This window comes from Eriocheir sinensis, chromosome 69 (assembly GCF_024679095.1).
Source record: "Eriocheir sinensis breed Jianghai 21 chromosome 69, ASM2467909v1, whole genome shotgun sequence".
Classification (NCBI taxonomy): domain Eukaryota; kingdom Metazoa; phylum Arthropoda; class Malacostraca; order Decapoda; family Varunidae; genus Eriocheir; species Eriocheir sinensis.
In genome coordinates this window covers 3,639,971-3,662,084 of record NC_066577.1, presented here as the reverse complement: position 1 = coordinate 3,662,084, position 22,114 = coordinate 3,639,971, and the positions used below count along the sequence as shown (strand labels likewise).

General features: G+C 42.9%; 1 protein-coding gene across 6 annotated transcripts in view; it reads right to left on the bottom strand.

The window, feature by feature from the left end:
* Positions 1 to 22,114, bottom strand: part of LOC126988398 (uncharacterized) — a 32,093-nt gene that overhangs the window by 7,266 nt on the left and 2,713 nt on the right. Inside the window, exons 1-3 of one of the 6 annotated variants that reach the window (XR_007741882.1) lie at positions 4,339 to 4,474; positions 4,149 to 4,243; positions 3,865 to 4,053 (exon numbers count right to left, since the gene is read on the bottom strand). Coding sequence is in view for 1 of the 6 variants with exons in the window: in XM_050846463.1 (XP_050702420.1) it covers positions 7,128 to 7,270 (143 nt within the window). In the remaining 5 variants the exon portion in view is untranslated. Of the gene's footprint in view, positions 1 to 3,864; positions 4,267 to 4,338; positions 4,483 to 5,766; positions 6,322 to 7,127; positions 7,290 to 22,114 lie in introns of those variants that run through there. The other 5 variants (XR_007741880.1, XR_007741878.1, XR_007741881.1 and 2 more) reach the window with 5 other exon arrangements.

Genomic DNA, 22,114 nt, shown 5'->3' with positions numbered 1-22,114 from the left:
CCCATTCACAGTGAGTGGAGTTTTGTAGTTGGGCCACAGTGAAGTGCCTCTCATTCCCCAGCTATACTGCTTGTCTTCATCTGGGGGCACTTCCCAGTCTTTCTGTTCCCAGGGTCCTGCCTATCCCATGCTCAACTGACAAGGCATTGGGATGTATGATGGCAGCTGGATCCTGTTGTTTTCTGCCATCATCTTGTCAGCTTTTTATGCATGTTTCTTTTACCAATGGCCCCAAGTCCGGAGCAGACCTTAAGTGGTCGGGGGTGCGAAGAATGTCTCCGCTTCTGTTGTTTTTTTGTTTTTAAATCAGTTTTCTTTTATTGTTATCTTTTTACGTCTGTTGTTGTTGACAAAATTTTTATATCAGTTTTACTTGTCTTTATTTATTTTGTTGGCCGGTGATACTCAAAGTAATCCTGGCCCACACCGACAACCTGCTAAAAGTTGCCGTGTCCTTTACTCCAACATTCGTGGGCTTCATAAGAACCTGAAGGATCTTACAATGGCTGCTGCCAACCATGACATTGTTTTCTGTGCAGAAACTCTTGCTTCTAACATTAGGGATACTTCAGAACTTCTTATTCCTAACTTTAGTAAACCTGTTCTAATTAGACGGGATTCCTTTCCTCGTGCTCGTGGCGTGGGTTTGTGTATTAGATCTGGTTACAGTGCACAACACTTAACTAAATTTGTATGTCACTGTCATGAGATGCAGCTTGTCAAAGTCTCTAGCAAATGCAATAATCATTATATTTTCAGCCTTATAGGAATCCAGATGCTAGTCAGTTGATGTCAAAGCATCTTTTATATTTGTTGGAGACTTGAATGGTTGGGTTCTGTATCTCCAACCAATAGCAATGCTTTTGCTGCTCTGGATTTCTCTAATCTGTCTGGTTGTGAGCAGCTGATTCATGGACCTACACTCAGTTCTGGGAACTGCCTGGATTTGGCTTTAACTGACATTCCTGGTGTTGTAGTGGCTTCTGTCCTTGTTCTCATAGGTACTTCTGACCATAATGCCATTCACTGTAAGATCTGTTTAGACTTAACTGTGCCTGATATCACCATTTCCCGTCAGGTCTATCTTAAATCTCGAGTCAATTGGGACAATATTTGTTCTGAAATTGATAATATTCAATGGTAAACTATTTTTTGATCCAATGACCCAGTCTCTGCTCTTAATACTTGTCTATTAGATATTTTACACAGAAGAGTTCCATCTAAGATAACCAAATCTCGTATGAGAGATAAAGCCTGCTTTAATGATGACTGTAAGGGGGCCTATGATGATAAGTAGGCTGCTTATCACCTATGGAGACAGAATCGATGCCAGTTGCTATGGGATAGTTATGTTGCTATTAAAGCTGATGCTCAGAGAATCTATAATGCAGCTGAAGCTGCTTATAATTCTCATATACAGGAGGTTCTTGCAGGAACTACTCAACCACACAAATAGTGGGCTTCTCCTAATTCCTCCTTGTTTGGTGTTGATTCTAGCATGCCTCCATTACGAGTCTGATGGTTCAGTGCCCTTTGATCCTTTAAGAAAGGCTAATTTACTTTCTGATATTTTTATTACAAACAGTGTGGTGATGAATTATCCCTACCTTTGACTTGTTTCCCCTTTCCAAAACTTAGCTCAGTTGCATTTAGATCCAGTTAATTGAAAAAGTAGGGACAGACCCAGATGTTTTTTTCCTCTATTCTTTAAGAAGATTGCTACGTTCTTAGCACCAAAACTTGCTGTAGTATTTAGGTTACTGCTGAAGTCTGGTAGTTTTCCTTCTTGTTGGCGCAAGGCAGACATCACTCCCATCCCGAAGGGAGTCTCAGCTTCAACTTTTCCTACTGAGTACTGCCCAATTTCTATTACTCCTATCCTCTCTAAGATCTTTGAGAGGCTTTTGGCTAAATGGCTTTCCTTATACTGTGATAAATTCAATCAGTTACCCGATTCTCAGTTCGGATTCCATAAGGGTTTGGGAACATTTGACTGTCTCTTGACTCTGTCTTATGACCTGCAGTCTTCTTTTGATGTTGTGAATCATAGGGCTCTAGTTTATAAACTACAGCTCCTTGGTAGTGGTGGAAGTCTTCTGAGTATTTTTAAAGAATTTTTAACTAATCGATCACAGTGTGTGGTTGTTGATGATGCCTGCTCTGCTTCTCTGGCTGTTGTTTCTGATGTTCCTCAGGGCAGTGTCCTTGGACCTTTATTTTTTAACATTTTTATTTCTGACTTGGGCATTAAGCTAAAAAATAAGCTTATTTCATATGCTGATGATACAACTCTATACTCCTCTGTTCACTCTCTTAGCAACAGAGGTGAAATTGCTGCATCTCTGAATAGGGACTTGGCAATGATCACCGCTTGGTGTCAACTTTGGGGCATAAAGCTTAACCCTTTCATTGCTCAACGCTTGCAGCGGGCGTTAGGCGTATTTGCTGGTGGTGCTAAACGCCCGCTGCGACCTCCACCTGCACTCAAATCTCCCGCATATGAGAGTGTTCCAACACTAATTCTCACAACACAGGATTGCCAATTGAGTGGATTCTTCACTAAATTTGGTGGTAAATCATATCGGCCCAGCGCGGCAAATGTACGGACAAGTAACTGGTGGATGTTCTTGCCCAATACAGCGGCATTTTTGCATAGCTTCACCTATCACCTGACTGATTCTTTGACCAAATAGTTGTAAATATTGCAGTTGGCAATACTCCCTTGCCAGAATCTGAAGAAAAGATGTCCGCAATTCCCTCAATGCAGCTGATCATACCACACACACCGACGTAAGTGTTAACATTCAACACTCCCTGAATGTGCATGTACGTTCGCAAGAGAGACATACATAACCGACTCCTATAGATCTGGACCTCCTCTTTCCAATGGTGTTTTTGATTTTTAGCTGTGATGAATAGTTTTTGAGATACAGAGGTTAAAAGAGACCCCCCATTGGGCTCCCCGAGCGCGCCTGAGGGGATAGTCTTGTTGCGAGCGCTTAGCAATGAAAGGGTTAATGCTAATAAAATGCATTCCATTACCATCAGTAGATCCCGCACCTTGAATCCACCTCATCCTTGTTTGCATAATTTTGGTGAACTGATTAAGGATGTTTCTAGTATCCGTTTGTTGGGAGTCACTCTTGATTCTAAACTGACATTTGAGAAGCACATCCGTTCCATGTCTTCCACTATTGCACAGAAGACAGGATTACTTCGTAAGTGCTTCAAAACATTTGCTTGTGACTCAACTGTAATAAAATCTTTTATATGCATTGATTTTGCCCCACTTTGAGTATTGTGCTCCTGTTTGGATGTCCGCTGCCAATTGCCATTTAAATTTACTTGACAGAGCTATCAATACAATTAAATTTATTTCTCCGGCACTTGTTCTTGATCTTGATCATCGGCGTCAACTTGGTGCCCTTACCATTTTATTTTAAGTTTTTAAGAATAATCGGCATCCCTTACACAATGCTTTGCCTGATCTTTTACTCCTGCCCGGGTCACGAGGTTTGCTCTTAGACAAAATGATCTTGCTTTTAATCCTATGAATTTTTGTACAACACAATTCTCACGATGTTTTCTTCCGTCGTTGACAAGTTTATGGAATCAGTTACCCATTGAGAGTGTCCTTTCTGCAGACATTTCTACATTTATGTCTCGTGTGAATGTCTTTTTGAAACAGTAATTTTATTTTTCCTCCTTTTGGCTTTGGCTGGACAGTTTCTTAACTATTCGTTGTCTTCGCTTCTCTCCAGTACCTTTTGGTATTTTCTGTGAGACAACTTGTTGTATCTGCACCCTGGAGGGAGGCTTTGGTAGCTTATCATAATAATAATAATAATAATAATAATCACTTACTCGTTATGGTGTGTCTGTGGCCTTGGCCAAGGGTGAAGGCAGGGGGTCAGCAGCTGCCTCGGACAAGGGTGGCCGCGGTCCCCTAGCAGGCGGCGTCCAGCAGGCACACAGCCCCTCTCAATGCCTCAAGGCAGGCACTCGCCCGCAGAGTACCATCATTATTTCTTCATTCATTCATCTTCTCCAGACCTCTGAGGCCCAGCATGGCTTCCTTCCTCCCTCTCTGGTCTTCCTTCTTCTGTATTCTTCAGTTCCTTGCATCTTCTTCCTCTTCTTCTCCAGACCTCTGAGGCCCAGCATGGCTTCCTTCCTCCCTCTCTGGTCTTCCTTCTTCTGTGTTCTTCAGTTCCTTGCATCTTCTTCCTCTTCTTCTCCAGACCTCTGAGGCCCAGCATGCCTTCCTTCCTCCCTCTCTGGTCTTCCTTCTTCTGTGTTCTTCAGTTCCTTGCATCTTCTTCCTCTTCTTCTCCAGACCTCTGAGGCCCAGCATGGCTTCCTTCCTCCCTCTCTGGTCTTCCTTCTTCTGTGTTCTTCAGTTATTTTTCTGTGGGTGTTTCCGCCAAGAGTGTTCCATGCGGCACACTGTTGTACTGCCTGTGCCTTTATCTCCCCTCAGTCCCAGCACAGTGCTCAGCCCCCTGCCTCCCCCTCCTTCCCTGGTGGAGCCACTTGTCCGTCCATCATGCACTCACCCGGCCACTGGCCAACAATACAAGGCTTGACAAACACCACTGGAGTGTTCCTGGTGTGCACACTTTGCCCGACTACATATTCTGCCTTCCTTTCCCTCGGGGCAGCAAACCTAACAAGCTCCGTCCATCACAGCTCCCAGGCCGGCAGTCTGCACCAGTGGTCTCTGCTGGGCCGAGTTTCTTGTGGAGCGCAGGGAAACTTGACAAACCTTCACACAGCGTCTCCTTGATAATCCTGGTGATGGTCTGTTGTGGCGGCCCCAGTCACTGCTGCTGCACTGTGCCGGGGCAAGGTGACAGAGTTGTCACCACTCTGGCTCGGGGCAGACGGCACTGTTCACTGTGGTGCTGCTTGTTGGCTGCTGCACTGTGCCGGGGCAAGGTGACAGAGTTGTCACCACTCTGGCTCGGGGCAGACGGCACTGTTCACTGTGGTGCAGCTTGTTGGTGCATCTCTCAGCAGTCAGCCACAACATGGTGCCAGTCCTCTCCAGGTGGTGCTGATGACTGGTTCCCCGTCACTGAGGTCCCACACAGCAGCACAACACGGCACCTCAGAAGTGGGTCTTCATGTGCTGGGCAATGTCCCCCTTCATCTTGAAGTGCTTCCCACACACGTCACACTTGAACTCTCTCAGGCCAGAGTGTCTGAAGGAGTGACGCTTCAGGGTTTGCTTCTCTCTGAACCTTTCTCCACATTCCAGACACTCATGAGGCCTTTCACCAGTGTGTTTATAAGTGTGTACCTTGAGCTGCCTCTTCGTAATGAATGTGTCACCACAAACCTCACACTCATGAGGCCTTTTGCCAGTGTGTGTAAGGGTGTGTATCTTAAGGGTACCCTTTTTTATGAACCTTTGGCCACACTCTTGGCATTTATGAGGCCTTTCACCAGTGTGTGTAAGGGTGTGTGTGTTGAGGCTACTCTTGTAACTGAACCTTTTGCCACACTCTTGGCATTCATGAGGTCTTTCACCAGTGTGTGTAAGGGTGTGTGTGTTGAGGCTACTCTTGTAACTGAACCTTTGGCCACACTCTTGGCATTCATGAGGTCTTTCACCAGTGTGTGTAAGGGTGTGTCTGTTGAAGTCACTCTGGTATCTGAACCTTTTGCCACAGTCGAGGCATTCAAGGGCTCCTTCAGCAGAGTGTGTGGGTGTATTTGCTGAGGTCATCCTTCCCAGGGAGTCTTTTCCCACACGCTGGCCACTCATGGTTTCCCTCACCAGTGTGCAAGGCTGTGTCTGCTGAACTTGCTCCCAGTCTCAAATCTTGTCACACTCAAACTTTCCCTTTCCTTTGTGGCCGAAGGTGCCAGCAGCAAGGTGGTGGTGGTGGTGGTGATATAGTTGCTGTTGTTGTTGTCAGTGGTGGTGGCAGTATTATTGTTGTTGTCAGTGGTGGTGGTGGTGGTGGTGGGTGTGTTCTTCTGGTCCTCACAGCAGTGGCAGTGTTCCTGCTGGTCCCGCCCGCCACTCAGGCTGCTGCCCGGCCTTGCAGCCTCCCCTGCCCACCACTCCTGGGGTGAGGGTCTTGCAGGAACCTCAGGGAAGCTGCAGCGGGTGGCAAGGTTCCCCCAACGCCACACTCAGGGACCAAGCGGCAGGCGAGGCGAGGAATGCACCAAGGGGTCCTGAGGTCAGTGGCAGCGTGGACGCAGCGAGCGCTGCAGCGTCCGCCTCAGACCCTCACTTGAGCAGCTGTCTCCTGGTGCTGTGCTCCTCCCAGCATGGCCAACACCACATCCCGGGGTGCAAGAGATGGGCTGTTAATAAGAACATAAGAACATAAGGAGTCTACAAGAGGCTGGTTGGCCTATACAAGGCAGCTCCTGTAAACCTAACCCAACCTTACCTCACCATGTGTGAATTTATCCAACCTCATCTTGAATGTATCTGTGGTACTGGCACCCACATGACTCCCAAGCCTGTTCCTTTCATCCACAACCCTATTTAATCTGAATTTATCTAACTTAAAACCGTTGCTACATGTCCTGCCTGACTCTTACAACTAAAACCCGATTAACATCCCCAGTGTACCAGTTCTTAGTCTTAACATTTTTATTATCATCACAAATGTCACACCAGCCTCCCCTTATTCATGGGAGTTAGGGACATGGACCACCGCCAAGAGAGAGTCCCCAGGATGTTTGCCACCCCAACAAATAAGCCTCCAGACCGGTGTAAGCCATTTTCTTCTTAAATTTCCTACTGTAAAATTTTTAAATTCTGAAGGGGACTACGGCAAGACTAATTCATGGACCGGCATCTCGCTGGGTCATCACCTCTGGGCTCCGCTGAGTGAGTGACAAAGGGAGTGGATGGACGTGTTGTGTGTGCGCTCCTGAAACTGCTAATTCAACAATGGCGAGCAGCTGTGAAGACTTTACAGGCGATAAGTGGATTGCATGCTGTTTGTGCCCTAAGTGGTGCCATGTTAAGTGTGCTCATCTGACAGGGGTCAAGCAGGATAATATACCCAAAACAATCTGGGTGTGTTTGCCATGCTTACACAAGGCATCTTTAGCAACCAATATTGTGGAAAAATTGTATGAATTTCAGCAAGAATTACCTAAAGAAATAATAGTTGTGAGAGATGAAGTTGAATCTTGGGTATCCAGTGTGAAGGAGCTGAGTGAAGTGGCCGGTGTGCTTTGTGCTGAGTCGGGTCGCACCAACTTTGCTGACGTAGCCAGACGCAGGAGGAAGAAGCATCTCCTTGTCGTCAAGGCCTCTGATAAAGATAAAAAGGTTATGAAAAATGAAGTTTCCCAGGCATTACAAGGTATTAAGATTACTGATTCAAGATACACAAATGGAGGTAACATTGTTATGAACTTTGACGATGAGAACACAAGGAATGAAGCAGCTCAGAAATTGGAAAATGTAGAGCAAGTTAGCACAAAAAATGTGGGACAATTAAGGCCAAAGATCATGCTCTGCAATGTGCATAATGAGGAGACCGAGGATAAGATAACTGAGACATTGTTAAACAAGACTGAGTTCTACTCGATTCCAGGAGTTGAGGAGAAAATTGAAAAGATTTTAAATAAGCCTGCCGCTGGTGACACGATGCACTATACAGTCAAACCTCAGCTCACAAGTTTAATTCGCTCCAGAAATTTTGCTTTTAAAACACTCGTAAAAAAAAACAAATTTCCGCACTGAAAATATAAATGTAAATATATATATAAATATATATATAAAAAAAAAAAAAATAAAAAAATAAAAAAAAATAAATAAATATAAAAATATATATATAATCTATATATATATATATATATATATATATATATATATATATATACATATATATATATATGTATATATATATGTATATATATATATATATATATATATATATATATATATATATATATATATATATATATATATATATATATATATATATATATATATATATATATATATATATATATATATATATATATATATATATATATATATATATATATATATATATATATATATATATATATATATATATATATATATATATATATATATATATATATATATATATATATATCAATTAACATGTTATTTTTTACAGAATTAAAATAATTTTAGTAACAAATAGAAATGATAAATAATATGTAACACAAATCAGTGTGTTAGGGTTGTTACGGAGACTCCCGTAACTGCTAACTACACTCGAGGTGAAGGTTTTGCCCCAGGGTTTAGCAGCCACAGTTTCCCTGTTCTCAAGGCACCTGAACTACGTTCAACCACCAACGTTAAGCTAACCTGACGTAATGTCCAAGATGGAGGGTGAACGGGAGTCAGTCACGTCCAGGAGGGCATACAAGCTGCCGAGGCTCACCCCCCATTCCTGTTGCAAGCATAGTATCCACTGTTTCCGTTTTCTTCTTAGCAACACATCCCTTTTAACCTTTTTCTGGGGGACTTTGTTAAAGCACAAAGAACTCACACTGTAGTGCTGAAAACATGACAGGAGTGCACGGATGCTATTTCTACAAGTTTACAACGTGTACTGAGACTAGGGCCGTCATCTGGCGGTCAAGAATTACCCTAGACCGAGCAAGAAGTAACCCCAAGTCTTGCGAAATTCCTGCGTTTCTTGTTCTGGTGTGTCAGATTTTTAAGAATTCCCCAAATTCTTGGCAAGAATCGGGGGTCCTGCGCAAGCTGTGGCGGGGCTGGGTACAGCCACTGTCTTGCTGGCCCCACCTCCATAGGCCTATGGCAAGGACCATTTCCTGAGCTTCTTATGGGTAACCCAGCCAGGTGGGGGTGGATAGAGTTAAAGCATCACTGTATCATAAGTAAGAACTTCCCGGCATGAAAACATCGTCATCGTTAGAAACAAGAAAGTGAAACGATGCCATTTGTCAATATTTTGTAGAGAAAAAGGACGTTTTAAGATACGCAGTCGCATGTATTGACACTAAGTATAGTAAATCTATTTGAAACTGGTGGACGGGGGGGTGACAGCTGTGGGTCAGGTAAGCCCCGCACCTTGCCACATACTCTTAACACCTCTCGCTTCCTCTCATATGTCAGCTATTTACTACCTTTAAATGAATTTAATTAAATAACTGGATAATCCAATAAGGTCATATAGTGTTAAGATTGTTTCATTTTTAAGATAATAACAAAGATTTTGTATAAATACAACAACACTTGACAACGTTATATTCCAACATTGTCATTCATGTAATCTATCTTGATTTTAGTAAAGCGTTTGACAAAGTTCCTCACCAACGACTGTTGCTTAAATTACAGGCTCACGGAGTAGAGGGTAAAGTTTTGAACTGGGTCAAGGCGTGGCTTAGCAATAGGAAGCAAAGAGTGCAAATCAATGGTAAAAGATCTGACTGGGGATGTGTTACGAGTGGGGTCCCACAAGGTTCGGTATTAGGTCCACTTTTGTTTATTATTTATATCAATGACTTAGACACAGGAATTAGTAGTGATGTTAGTAAATTTGCAGATGATACCAAGATCGGTAGAGTAATTGAGTCGGATCAGGACGCTAGTATTCTCCAAGGTGAACTCAACAGATTATATGACTGGGCGGATAAATGGCAGATGGAGTTCAATGTAGGGAAGTGCAGTATTCTGAGTGTAGGTAGGAACAACCCCTCACATAACTATTGCTTAAATGACACTCTCATAAGTAGGTCTGGGTGCGAGAGGGATTTAGGGGTCTTAGTGAGCTCTGATCTCCGTCCAAGGGCACAATGCATTCAAGCTAGAAATCGAGCTAATAGGGTACTGGGATTTATTTCAAGGAGCGTAAGCAACAGAAGCCCCGAAGTCTTCCTCAAACTATATTTAGCATTAGTTAGACCTCATCTTGACTATGCGGTTCAGTTCTGGTCACCCTACTATAGAATGGATATCAAAATGTTAGAATCGGTGCAGAGGAGGATGACTAAGATGATTCAGGGGTTGAGAAACTTGCCATACGAGGAAAGACTCAAACAGTTAAACTTGCATTCTCTAGAAAGGCGAAGGGTGCGTGGAGACATGATCGAGGTTTATAAATGGATGAAGGGCTTTAATAAGGGAGACATTCATAAGGTTTTGTTGGTAAGAGAACCGGGTAGGACACGAAGTAACGGGTTTAAACTGGATAAATTCAGATTCAACAGGGACATAGGCAAAAATTGGTTTACTAATAGGGTGGTGGATGAGTGGAATAGGCTTAGCAGTCATGTGGTGAGTGCCAATACAATTGTCACATTCAAAAATAGACTAGATAAATTCATGGACAGCGATATTAGGTGGGGTTAGATACACGGGAGCTTAGGGTCAAAGGAGCTGCCTCGTACAGGCCTACCGGCCTCTTGCAGACTCCTGCGTTCTTATGTTCTTATGTTCTTACACATCCAGAGCCCAGCCTGCCCAGGTCACTTCTCTCAAGGTCATGGAAGGCTCAGCAGGTGTCCCGCTCCCGCCTCTCCCACCCCTCCCTCTCCATCTCTTCACGTCATCATTGGCTGCACAGCCACGAGAAAGAACTCATTTATAATGTAAACAAGTACTTTTTAGGCGAAAAAACAACAGAGGATTTATCATACCACCCACAAGAGTAACTGCAAGAATGTACCAAATATATGTTGTCTTAAAGAGAGAGAGAGAGAGAGAGAGAGAGAGAGAGAGAGAGAGAGAGAGAGAGAGAGAGAGAGAGAGAGAGAGAGAGAGAGAGAGAGAGAGAGAGAGAGAGAGAGAGAGAGAGAGAGAGAGAGAGAGAGAGATTTACATATAATTACATAGAAAATCAGACCACTTAGACCCCATGGTCCAGACTAGGTGGTCTGTCCTTGAACCTAAGTGAATCTACACTAATCAGATGGCTCCAAAACGTTGCTTTTCTACTCTAGTTAATATTAAGTTCAAGGAAGTGACGGTCGAGCTTGTTTTTGAAGGAGTCAATCGTGTTACACTGGACCACTGATGGTGGGAGCTTATTCCATTCTCGCACTACAACGTTGGTGAAGAAAAATTTGGTGCAGTCTGAATTTACTTGTCTACATTTGAGTTTTACGCCATTGTTCCTCGTTCGCAAAGTGTCATCGATCATAAACAATTTTGTTCTGTCTACATTCATGAAACCATTAAGTATTTTAAAACATTCGATCAGTTTTTCTCGGAGGCAACGTTTCTCAAGAGAGAACATGTTAAGGGTGGAAAGCCTTTCTTCGTAGGATTTGTTGCGCAAGGAAGGGATCATTTTTGTTGCCCGACGCTGAACACCTTCTAATTTAGCAATGTCCTTTGCATGGTGAGGAGACCAAAACTGTACCGCATATTCCAAGTGGGGTCTGACTAAACTATTGTAGAGCGGAAGTATTACATCTTTATTCTTGAATAAAAAGTTTCTTTTAATGAAGCCCAACATTCTGTTCGCTTTATTTGCTGCATCGATGCACTGATGTGAGAATTTGAGGTCTGACACGATTTTGACCCCCAGATCCTTAACGCATTGAACGCTTGTCAGTTTAACGCCGCGCATTTCGTAATCGAGCTTCTTATTTCTTGTTCCAACTTGAAGGACCTGGCACTTGTCTACGTTAAAGGGCATCTCCCATCTATCCGACCAAGCTGAGATTTTGTGCAAATCCTCTTGGAGGCTTTGCCTGTCTTCGTCAGTGAGAACCGAGTTACCAATCTTTGTGTCGTCTGGAAATTTACTAATGCGATTATTGAGTCCAACATCCACGTCGTTGATGTAAATAATGAAGAGCACTGGGCCAAAAACTGAGCCCTCATGAAGAGCACTGGGCCAAGAACCGAGCCGAGAGAGAGAGAGAGAGAGAGAGAGAGAGAGAGAGAGAGAGAGAGAGAGAGAGAGAGGAGGAGGAAATGAAGGGAGGCTAATGGTGGTCCACTTCACACCTGAACTCTAATCCCACAACTGAAGACAGAGATGTGGCAGCGTGATACAAAAGGAGAGACCCCCGCGGAATCCCTCCCGTCCGCCAATTTCTCCTAGATTGACTACAGCCACTGAAACACACCTAATGAACTGTAGATCCTGTAACTGACTAAATTAACGAGTGTTGTCCTATGTGAGTGACAGAATGAGAAATAGTGTTGGTTCATCCAATCATCTGGACAAGACAGAGCGCACTGGCGTATTATGGAAGGGAGATGAAAAACAGTCTCAAGAATGGGGGGTCGTTCAAGGACATATATCGCTAGATGACGCCTTAGGGTTACAAACTTGCCACCCTTTCCTTAATATCCGAAATGCCATTTGTTCCATATTTGGCTGTCCTTTTTTTTTTTTTTTTTTTCTTCTTTTTTTTTACAGCTGAGGAGACAGTTCAAGGGCGTAAAGAATAATAAAAAAAAATAAAAAAAACGCTACTCACTGCTCCTGAATAGAGGTCAAAGGAGTGTCCAAAAAGAGAGGTCAACTCTGGGAGGAGAGGTGTCCTGATACCCTCCTCTTGAAGGAATTCAAGTCGTAGGCAGGAGGAAATACAGATGAAGGAAGATTGTTCCAGAGTTTACCAGCGTGAGGGATGAAAGTGAAAATGCTGGTTGACTCTTGCATAAGGGGTTTGGACAGTATAGGGATGAGCATGAGTAGAAAGTCGTGTGCAGCGGGGCCGCGGGAGGGGGGGAGGCATGCAGTTAGCAAGTTCAGAAGAGCAGTCAGCATGAAAATATCGATAGAAGATAGAAAGAGAGGCAACATGGTGGCGGAATTTGAGAGGTAGAAGACTATCAGTATGAGGAGGAGAGCTGATGAGACGAAGAGCCTTTGACTCCACTCTGTTAAGGAGAGTTGTGTGAATGGACCCCCCCCCACACATGAGATGCATACTCCATACGAGGGCGGACAAGGCCCCTGTATATGGACAGCAACTGTGCGGGGGAGAAGAACTGGCGGAGACATTACAGTACGCCTGGCCTAGAGGAAGCTGATTTAGTAAGAGTTGAGATATGAAGTTTCCAGTTGAGATTTTGAGTTAAGGATAGACCGAGGATGTTTAGTGTTGAAGGTGATAGCTGGGTGTTGTCAAAGAACAGGGGATAGTTGTTTGGAAGATTGTGTCCAGTAGATAGGTGGAGAAACTGTGTTTTTGAGGCGTTGAAGGACACCAGGTTCTTCTTGCCCCAATCGAAAATAATAGTAAGGTCTGAGGCTAAGCGTTCTGTTGCCTCCAGCCTTGAGTCGTTAAGTTCCTGTAGGGTGGGTCTTCTATTAAAAGAAGTTGAATAATGCAGAGTGGAGTCATCGGCGTAAGAATGGATAGGACAGTTCGTTCTGGAAAGAAGATCATCAATGAACAACAGAAAGAGAGTGGGAGATAGGACAGAGCCCTGTGGGACACCACTGTTAATAGGTCTGAATGCTTAAGCAGATAAAATTCAGTATTAAAGTTTAGTGAGCACATTTTTCGGTGAACCACAAAACCAGTCCATAAAATTATGTTTGTCAAGAGTCGTCCTGAAATATGAGTAAAATACGCGTTGTAGCGTCTCTCCAAACTTCCTTGTGCCTTCACCAGCAGCGGCTGGCAGTCATGGCAGGACAGATAAATTTTAGGGCTGCCATTTGTTTTTTAAAATATGGATTTGTTCTGTATTGCAGGATGGGATGTTGCATTCCTTATTTTGTTTAGATCAAGGTGGCAGCCCTAACTGAGACTATTCCCATTGTTCTCTGCGTTGAGCACTCTCCTCCTGCAGCAAACAAAGGGAACCCACGCTCATGTCTTCGACTTGTACAAAAAGACACGCCAGTCCTCGTCAAAAGACTGATTGGTTGGCTAGGCTGACATAAGCCGATAGTCGGTCTATTGGCATCCTCCCCTCCCCTTCATGAGCCGTCACCTGGCAAGGGTATGTAGTCCTTCCTCGAAGGAACATACGTGCTTGACCGTGACGGCCTCCATATAGCTATGTCCCCACCCAGGGGGTGGCAACAAATAAAAAAATAAAAAATAAAAATGAAACAGGATACTCGTATACCAAGTCACCGCTCGTAATCCAAGGCATTTTTTGTGGGATTTTTTTTTTTTTTTTGTTCGTAAATCAAAACATTCGTTAACTAAGGCACTCGTAAACCTAGGTTTGACTATTTTGAAATGTGACCCAACTGTTAGAGAGTTGATTCACAAACACCATGACAAGATAAAACTAGAATGGGGAATGTACACTGTGAGAGACAGATACCATGCAATCATATGTTATCCTTGTCAAAGATACGACCATCTTGAGGCCAAATGTACTGCCAAGAACAATGGAGAGGCCCCAAGATGTTGCAAGTGTGCTGGTGATCATAAATCACAGGAGAGCACCATGGCTGAGAAGAAATGCATAAATTATGTGAGGTACAAGAAGCCTGAAATCAACCACTCAGCAAATGACCAGTGTTGTGTAGTTCTTCAGACTGAAATTGAGAGAATTCGTAACATAACCGATCATGGCGATCATTAATTAGTGTTCAAGACTCAAAGATAAATTGTGTGTTAAATGTTCAGTGAGTTGGAAATAATCGTTGGATATTCAATTGTGATACTATAAAGAAAATATCAGCTAAATGGAAAATGAAACAATGAATATTTGTGATACTATGAAAAGCAAAGATATGGAGATTAGTACGAACCTAAGCATGGCCAAGTGACTATGATGATGTCAAGTTTATTAAAAGACATCAGTTGGCTATTTATGAAAGCAATTATGACTCACTTGCTCACTACAATGTTGCGAATGGGTGCATCAACGGTAAACGGTAAGCGGTAAACTGGACGCCACAGGGCACACAACCACCACCCACTCGCTGCCACAGGAGGGGGAAGAAGGAAAAAAAGAAGAGAGGAAAGAGGAAGAATGCAGCAGACTGAAGGAGGAGAAGAGCAAGAAGACTAATTAATTAATGCCTCAAAAACTCAATTTCTCCACCTATCAACTCGACACAATCTTCCAAACACCAATCCCCTATTCTTTGACAACACTCAGCTGTCACCTTCTTCTACACTAAACATCCTCGGTCTGTCCTTAACTCAAAATCTTAACTGGAAACTTCACATCTCCTCTCTCACTAATCAGCTTCCTCGAGGCTGGACGTTCTGTATTGTCTCCACCAGTTCTTCTTCCCACACACAGATGCAGTCCATATACAGGGGCCTTGTCCACCCTCATATGGAGTATGCATCTCATGTGTGGGGGGCTCCACACACACAACCCTACTAGGCATCGTTGAGTCTAAGGCTCTTTGTCTCACCAGCAGTTTTCTACCTCTTACAATCCACTGCAATGTTGCCTCTCTTTATATCTCCTACTGATATTTTCATGATGACTGCTCTTCTGAACTTGGTATCTGCATGCCTCCCCCCCTTCCGCAGCCCCGTTGCACTCAACTTTCTACTCAAGCTCATCCCTATACTGTCCAAACCCCTTATGCAAGAGTTAACCAGCATCTCCATTCTCTAATCCCCTTCAGTGGTAAATGATGGAACAGCCTTCCTTCATCTGTATTTCCTCCTGCCTATGACTTGGCCTCTTTCAGAGTGTATCAAGACACCTCTCCTCCCAATATTGACCTCTCTTTTTATCTTTTATAGGAGCAGCAATTAGCAGGCTTTTTTTGCATACTTTTGCTCTATCTGGAAATAAGAAAAAAAAATGAAGAGGAAGAAGAAAGAAAAGTTCATAAGTGTGTGTATGAGAGAGAGAGAGAGAGAGAGAGAGAGAGAGAGAGAGAGAGAGAGAGAGAGAGAGAGATTTACATAGATAGATTTACATAGAAAATCAGACCACACAGACCCCATGGTCCAGACTTGGTGGTCTGTCCTTAAACCTAAGTGATTTTACATTAATCAGAAGACTCCAAAACGTTGCATTTCTACTCTAGTTGATATTAAGTTGAAGGAAGTGACGGTCGAGCTTATTTTTGAAGGAGTCAATCGTGTTACACTGGACCACTGATGATGGGAGCTTATTCCATTCTCGCACTACAACGTTGGTGAAGAAAAATTTGGTGCAGTCTGAATTTACTTGTCTACATCTGAGTTTTACGCCATTGTTCCTCGTGCGCAAAGTGTCATCGATCATAAACAATGTTGATCTGTCTACATTCGTGAAACCATTAAGTATTTTAAAACATTCGATCAGTTTTCCTCGGAGGCGACGTTTCTCAAGAGAGAACATGTTAAGGGTAGAAAGCCTTTCTTCGTAGGATTTGTTGCGCAAGGAAGGGATAATTTTCGTTGCCCGACGCTGAACACCTTCTAATTTAGCAATATCCTTTGCATGGTGGGGAGACCAAAACTGTACCGCATATTCCAAGTGGGGTCTGACTAAACTGTTGTAGAGCGGGAGTATTACATCTTTATTCTTAAATAAAAAGTTTCTTTTAATGAAGCCCAACATTCTGTTCGCTTTATTTGCTGCATCGATGCATTGCTGTGAGAATTTGAGGTTTGACGCGATTTTGACCCCCAAGTCCTTGACGCATTGAACGCTTTTGAGTTTAACGCCGCGCATTTCGTAATCAAACTTTTTATTCCTCGTTCCAACTTGAAGGACCTGGCACTTGTCTACGTTAAAGGGCATCTCCCATCTATCCGACCAAGCTGAAATTTTGTGCAAATCCTCTTGGAGGCTTTGCCTGTCTTCGTCAGTGAGAACCGACGAGAGAGAGAGAGAGAGAGAGAGTGTGTGTGTGTGTGTGTTTCAAGCGAATTCATCACCAGTTTCATGTTTCAAGATAAAAGAATAAAAAGAGAATAAACAAATATGAATGTTCTGAAAAGTAACAGAATAAAAAAAGTAACAACCACAAGAGTGCAGCGGCCTTGGTCTGGTCTTGGTTTGGTCAGTCCAGCAAACTTTGCCAAAGCAGTCCACTCAGACAACTGGAATCCATTATAATTATTAATATTATTATTAATTTACTATTACTGTTATTATTATTATTCTCATTATTATTATCCTTATCATTACGTACACTGGGTTACAAAAAATGAATTTTTGTAGGTTGTTTAATTTTTTTTTCAATTGATATAGGACAAATTTGCACTGCTGAATCCGAAAATGACACCCGTTTTTCTCGATCAGGTCAGGTTTTTGTGCTAAGTCGATTTTTATCAAATCTGATCTTAACTAAATAGATTACATTTTGTGACATTTTCAGTTAATTTTGTTAATATTTCTCATCATTTTTAAGATTAAAAAATTTGTTTTCTAACACAATTCATTAATTAAATGTTACAAAAATTTATATCTATGTACCTACATTGAATAGTAGACATTGATAAAGGTAAGTACATGTAAATTGATGTAAATTGGATATTAGATCATCATTGCTCAAAATTCAGGGCATGAACTTCTGTTTCTCAGAACTCCTAGAATGCTCAGCGGTAGGGATGTCTCTCTTCGGAGTCCAACAGTAATCAGCCATCATGACTGCATCCCAGCGTCCCTGATACCTGGTCTCCATCTCTTTCATGTCCTAATGGAATCTCTCCCCCTGCTCGTCGCTCATTGATCCCAGATTCTCAGGAAACCGATCCATATGTGAGAATAAGTAATGCATTTTGATGCTCATGTTGCCTCCGAGGTTTTTGAAAGCAGTCAGCATATTGGTAACAAGTTCTGCGTAGTTCCTGGCCTTCTTGTTGCCAATAAAGTTCTTCATGACAAGAACAAAAGTCTTCCACACTTCCAGTCCCACTTTGTTCATTGAGTTTTCAAACTCTGGATCTCTGATGAGCTGACGGAGTTGAGGACTGTCATAGATGCCATGGTCAATCCTGGAAAAGCATGGCACAAGTAAGTGAAGCAGCTGCCATCCTTGTCCAGAGCTTTGGTGAACTGTTTGATCTGCTTGATGTGCAGCGCTGGGAAGAGTATCCTGTCTCTGTCCACCAGAGGGTTGTTTATGACGTTCCTTGCTCTGCAAGGCACCAATTCCTCCCATACAGGACATTTTATGTAATGCTGAGCTTTGTCCTTCCTATCCCACATGCACAGAAAACACAGGTACTTGGTGAACCCGGACTGTTGTCCCAACAAAAAATTCACCATCTTCAGGTAACACAAATTGGTGCATGTAAACTCTTCAGAATTAATTTAATTAAAGAAATAAGAAAGAATTTTGCTTCATATAAATAGAAAATACCCGTATGTGAAAAAATAACGTAAAAAACATCATGTGGCGATAGATAAAAAAAAGTTGACCTGATTAAGAAAAAACAGAAGCTGACCTGATTGAGCTAAACCAATGAAATTTTTGGATTCAGCACATCAAAATTCTCCTAAAGCAGCTAAAAAAAAATTAAGACGATAAATTTGTTGTTGGCCCGTGTTACTTATCATCATCATTATTATTATTATTAATCATTATAATTATTATTATTGTGAGATGGTTAAATTATGAAGTGAATTATGGCAAAACTAATTGTAATTCACAGTCACATCTCAAAACTCACCACAACACAAGTTTTGTCCTCACGGTACTGTTATGGCAAGACTATTTCATCACAGCCACACATCAAAACTCATCATAACAAAACAGTTTTGTCCTCACAATGTGCAGAAACAAGGAAAAATAATAATTTAAGGCTCACAAGACCCTGAGGAAGGCGGACTTTGCTGCCACCTCGGCCGCCACACTGACAAGCGCCTCCGCAGTCCAGTGGTTAGCATCCCTAATTATGAACCTGCAGGCCTGGGGTTGAGTACCAGCATGGGCAGTCGACGTGCAGCCCAACCTACAGTTCATCCTTCCTCTCGAAATGGTTGATATTTGTTTACCTGGGAACACCCGGGAAGGGTAATCTGTGGTAACCTGGATGTCACACTGGCCCTGTGTCTCGGGGTGATGGGTTCCCTCCCACCACAGGGCCAAAGGAACGGGGGTGAGCACTGTTGCCACACACAGAGATAGCGTGTGTTTCTAACATTGCCAAGTGTATCACAAGAACCAATAAAAAATGTTAAGTGTGAGGTTTAGCTTCGCCATAATACCACACACTTCACATTATGATTAAACAGCAAAAATTCCATGTCCCTTAACCACAATATTAACCCGGTAGCAGTGGGGCTAATGTTTCTTAATGGTCCCTCTTAGCAAGAAAAATTAGAAAAAATCACCCCTCACACAAACCATTTTATAATATTGATCAAAGCATTTGTGATCAGATTATGTATCATCTATTTTGGGGGTAAATATCATGGCACAAATTTGGCCCGTCGCTGCTACATGGTGAAGCCACAAATTTGGCCTGTCACTGCTACACGGTGAAGCCACAAATTTGGCCCGTCGCTGCTACCAGGTTAGGGCACACATGGTTAAAAGCCAACTTAGCCTAATGTCCTACCCCAATCCAGCCTGTCAACCTAAGCTAACTTACCCAGCCTAAGCCAACCTAACCTAACCCAGCCTAAGCCAACCTAACCTAACCCAGCCTAACCTAACCCAGCCTAAGCCAACCCAACCTAACCCAGCCTAAGCCAACCTAACCTAACCAAGCCTAAGCCAACCCAACCTAACCCAGCCTAACCCAGCCTAACCTAACCCAGCCTAAGCCAACCCAACCTAACCCAGCCTAAGCCAACCTGACCTAACCAAGCCTAACCCAACCTAACCTAACCCAGTCTAAGCCAACCTAGCCTAACCCAGCCTAAACCAACCTAACCTAACCCAGCCTAAGCCAACCTAACCTAACCCAGCCTAAGCCAACCTAACCTAACCCAGCCTAAGCCAACCTAACCTAACCCAGCCTAAGCCAACCTAGCCTAAGCCAACCTAACCTAACACAGCTTAAGCCATAAGAAAAAAAAAACATAAGAACACAGGAGTCTGCAAGAGGCCGGTAGGCCTGTACGAGGCAGCTCCTCTGAACCTAAGCTCCCGTGTATCTAACCCCACTTAATATCGCTGTCCATGAATTTATCTAATCTATTTTTGAATGTGAAAATTGTATTGGCACTCACCACATGACTACTAAGCCTATTCCACTCATCCACCACCCTGTTTGTAAACCAATTTTTGCTTATGTCCCTGTTGAATCTGAATTTATCCAGTTTAAACCCATTACTTCGTGTCCTACCCGGTTCTCTTACCAACAAAACCTTCTGAATGTCTCCCTTATTAAAGCCCTTCATCCATTTATAAACCGTGTTTTTGTTCTATACATCTGAAAGAAGCCCTTAGGATTACTTTTCACCTCATTTGCTACTTTGATCTCATAGTTCCTTTTTTCTATCCTGGTGTTTTTCTGAACTAATCTAGATAGTTCGACGTACCGGCCCCTGAGATGCATTTCACCATTCTTTATTTTCTGAAAAATTCCCTTCTTTAACCCTATCTCGTGTTTTAGTCCGCGAGTCATCCACTTAAGAGTCAATTGGTCGTACCATTAGGTAGCCTCTAAACCTTCCTCTTCCTTTAAAGTGTCCCCTTTCTGCTGGATACTGTAAGGTGATCTCGACCCCTTCCTCCGTTAGGGCTTCTTCCGAGTTGGGTTGGTAGCCTCTGTAAACATCTCTACACGGAAATATTGATAATTGAAGCATTTTACATATATTAGTGTAATCATACATATTTTTCAATGTATAATCACAAAGAAAATGGTTGATTGAAAGGCAAATATAGGTATAATAAGGAACATATTGCGTGAGTGATAGGGCTGGCATCCCTGCACGGCCCGTGTTTCCACAAGACCTATGAGAGGGGAGGCCCGCCGCCCAGGGGATTAGGAGTGACGTCAGCAACCCTTGGTTTCCACCTCTCTCCACGCACACAGCCGGGGAGTCCACATGTGCCCGGCATTATCACTTCTCTGCCCCTTGCTACCATCCCGTCAAGCAAGGAGCTGTTAGAAAAGTGCTTGAGCCCCATCGGAGCTATAGGAACAGACTACCTAGCTCCTTGAGTTGACCAAGGAGGCGTGTTGACACGGCAACTCGGCAAGGGTCAAAAATCATGATACAACCCTAAAGTCTTAAACAACATTTTAAATAATTTATTTAAAAAAACTTTTGCAGATTCATATTAGATCAAATACGTTTTATTATAATTCTTGGTTCATTTATTACTATATTAATGAGAGAAATGCAGAATTGACGCATAAAATATGCAAAGGGGCTCACGAAGATGTGCCTATCTCGACCTCTTGCCAGATTCCAACATTTCGCCCCTCAACACCTTTTCTTCGCTTACGGAGAGGGCCCCTCGAAGATTATGGTATGAGAAATTGGTCGAAGAGCTTCTATAGTCGAGGAGGCTGCCTTATGGTACGGCCGAATGTTTTCTTTTCTAAGTGTTCGCTGTGGTATATGCTGTCTTTGCCCCTCTACTATTACTCTAACTAAATTATTGTAAGATATTTCTACCTGGTTCTCCTGCCAACCTAACATAACCCAGCTTAAGCCAACCTAACCTAACCCAGCTTAAGCCAACCCGTGTCACTGTTCGAATATGGTGGATTAAAAGACAATAGGTTTAGGAAACTTTCATCAAAGTTTCAGGACTATGGATTTTTCCCGATTTTTGGGAAATTTTGGTGGCACATATTTCAATCAATTTGCGTTCTCACACCCCAAACCCAGATTCCCCATAGGTTCCCAGGCTCTCAATATAACGCTCTCTAGGCTATTGAGTGTTAAGTGTACAGCACATCCCATGTGACACGTGTCACTGTTCGCATATGGTGGTATTGAAGGGCCTCAGTTTTAGGTTATTTGACGGTGCAATGTGCCTCCTGAGGGATACCAATAAAGAGGCTAAATAGTTAGCTAACACTTACCGAGAGGTGTAGCAGAATAATACCTTGAGGAGAGTAAAGAAGAGTTGAGTGTAGATGTCACCATGGCGGCGCACGGAAAGAAGACTGAGAGGGAGAGACTGCTACGCGGCAGCCAGGCAGCGATACACCCCGCATAGTAATATTTCAAGAATGTAGTCGCTTAAAATTATAAAATACAAAGACTTGCACCATTACTTGCCTTAATATAGAGAAGAAAATAACGTAAAACTCGTAAAGACCATCTTATGTCCAAAATCGTAATGATCCATGCGCGTCCTGGATATTAATGGCTTAGGAACTA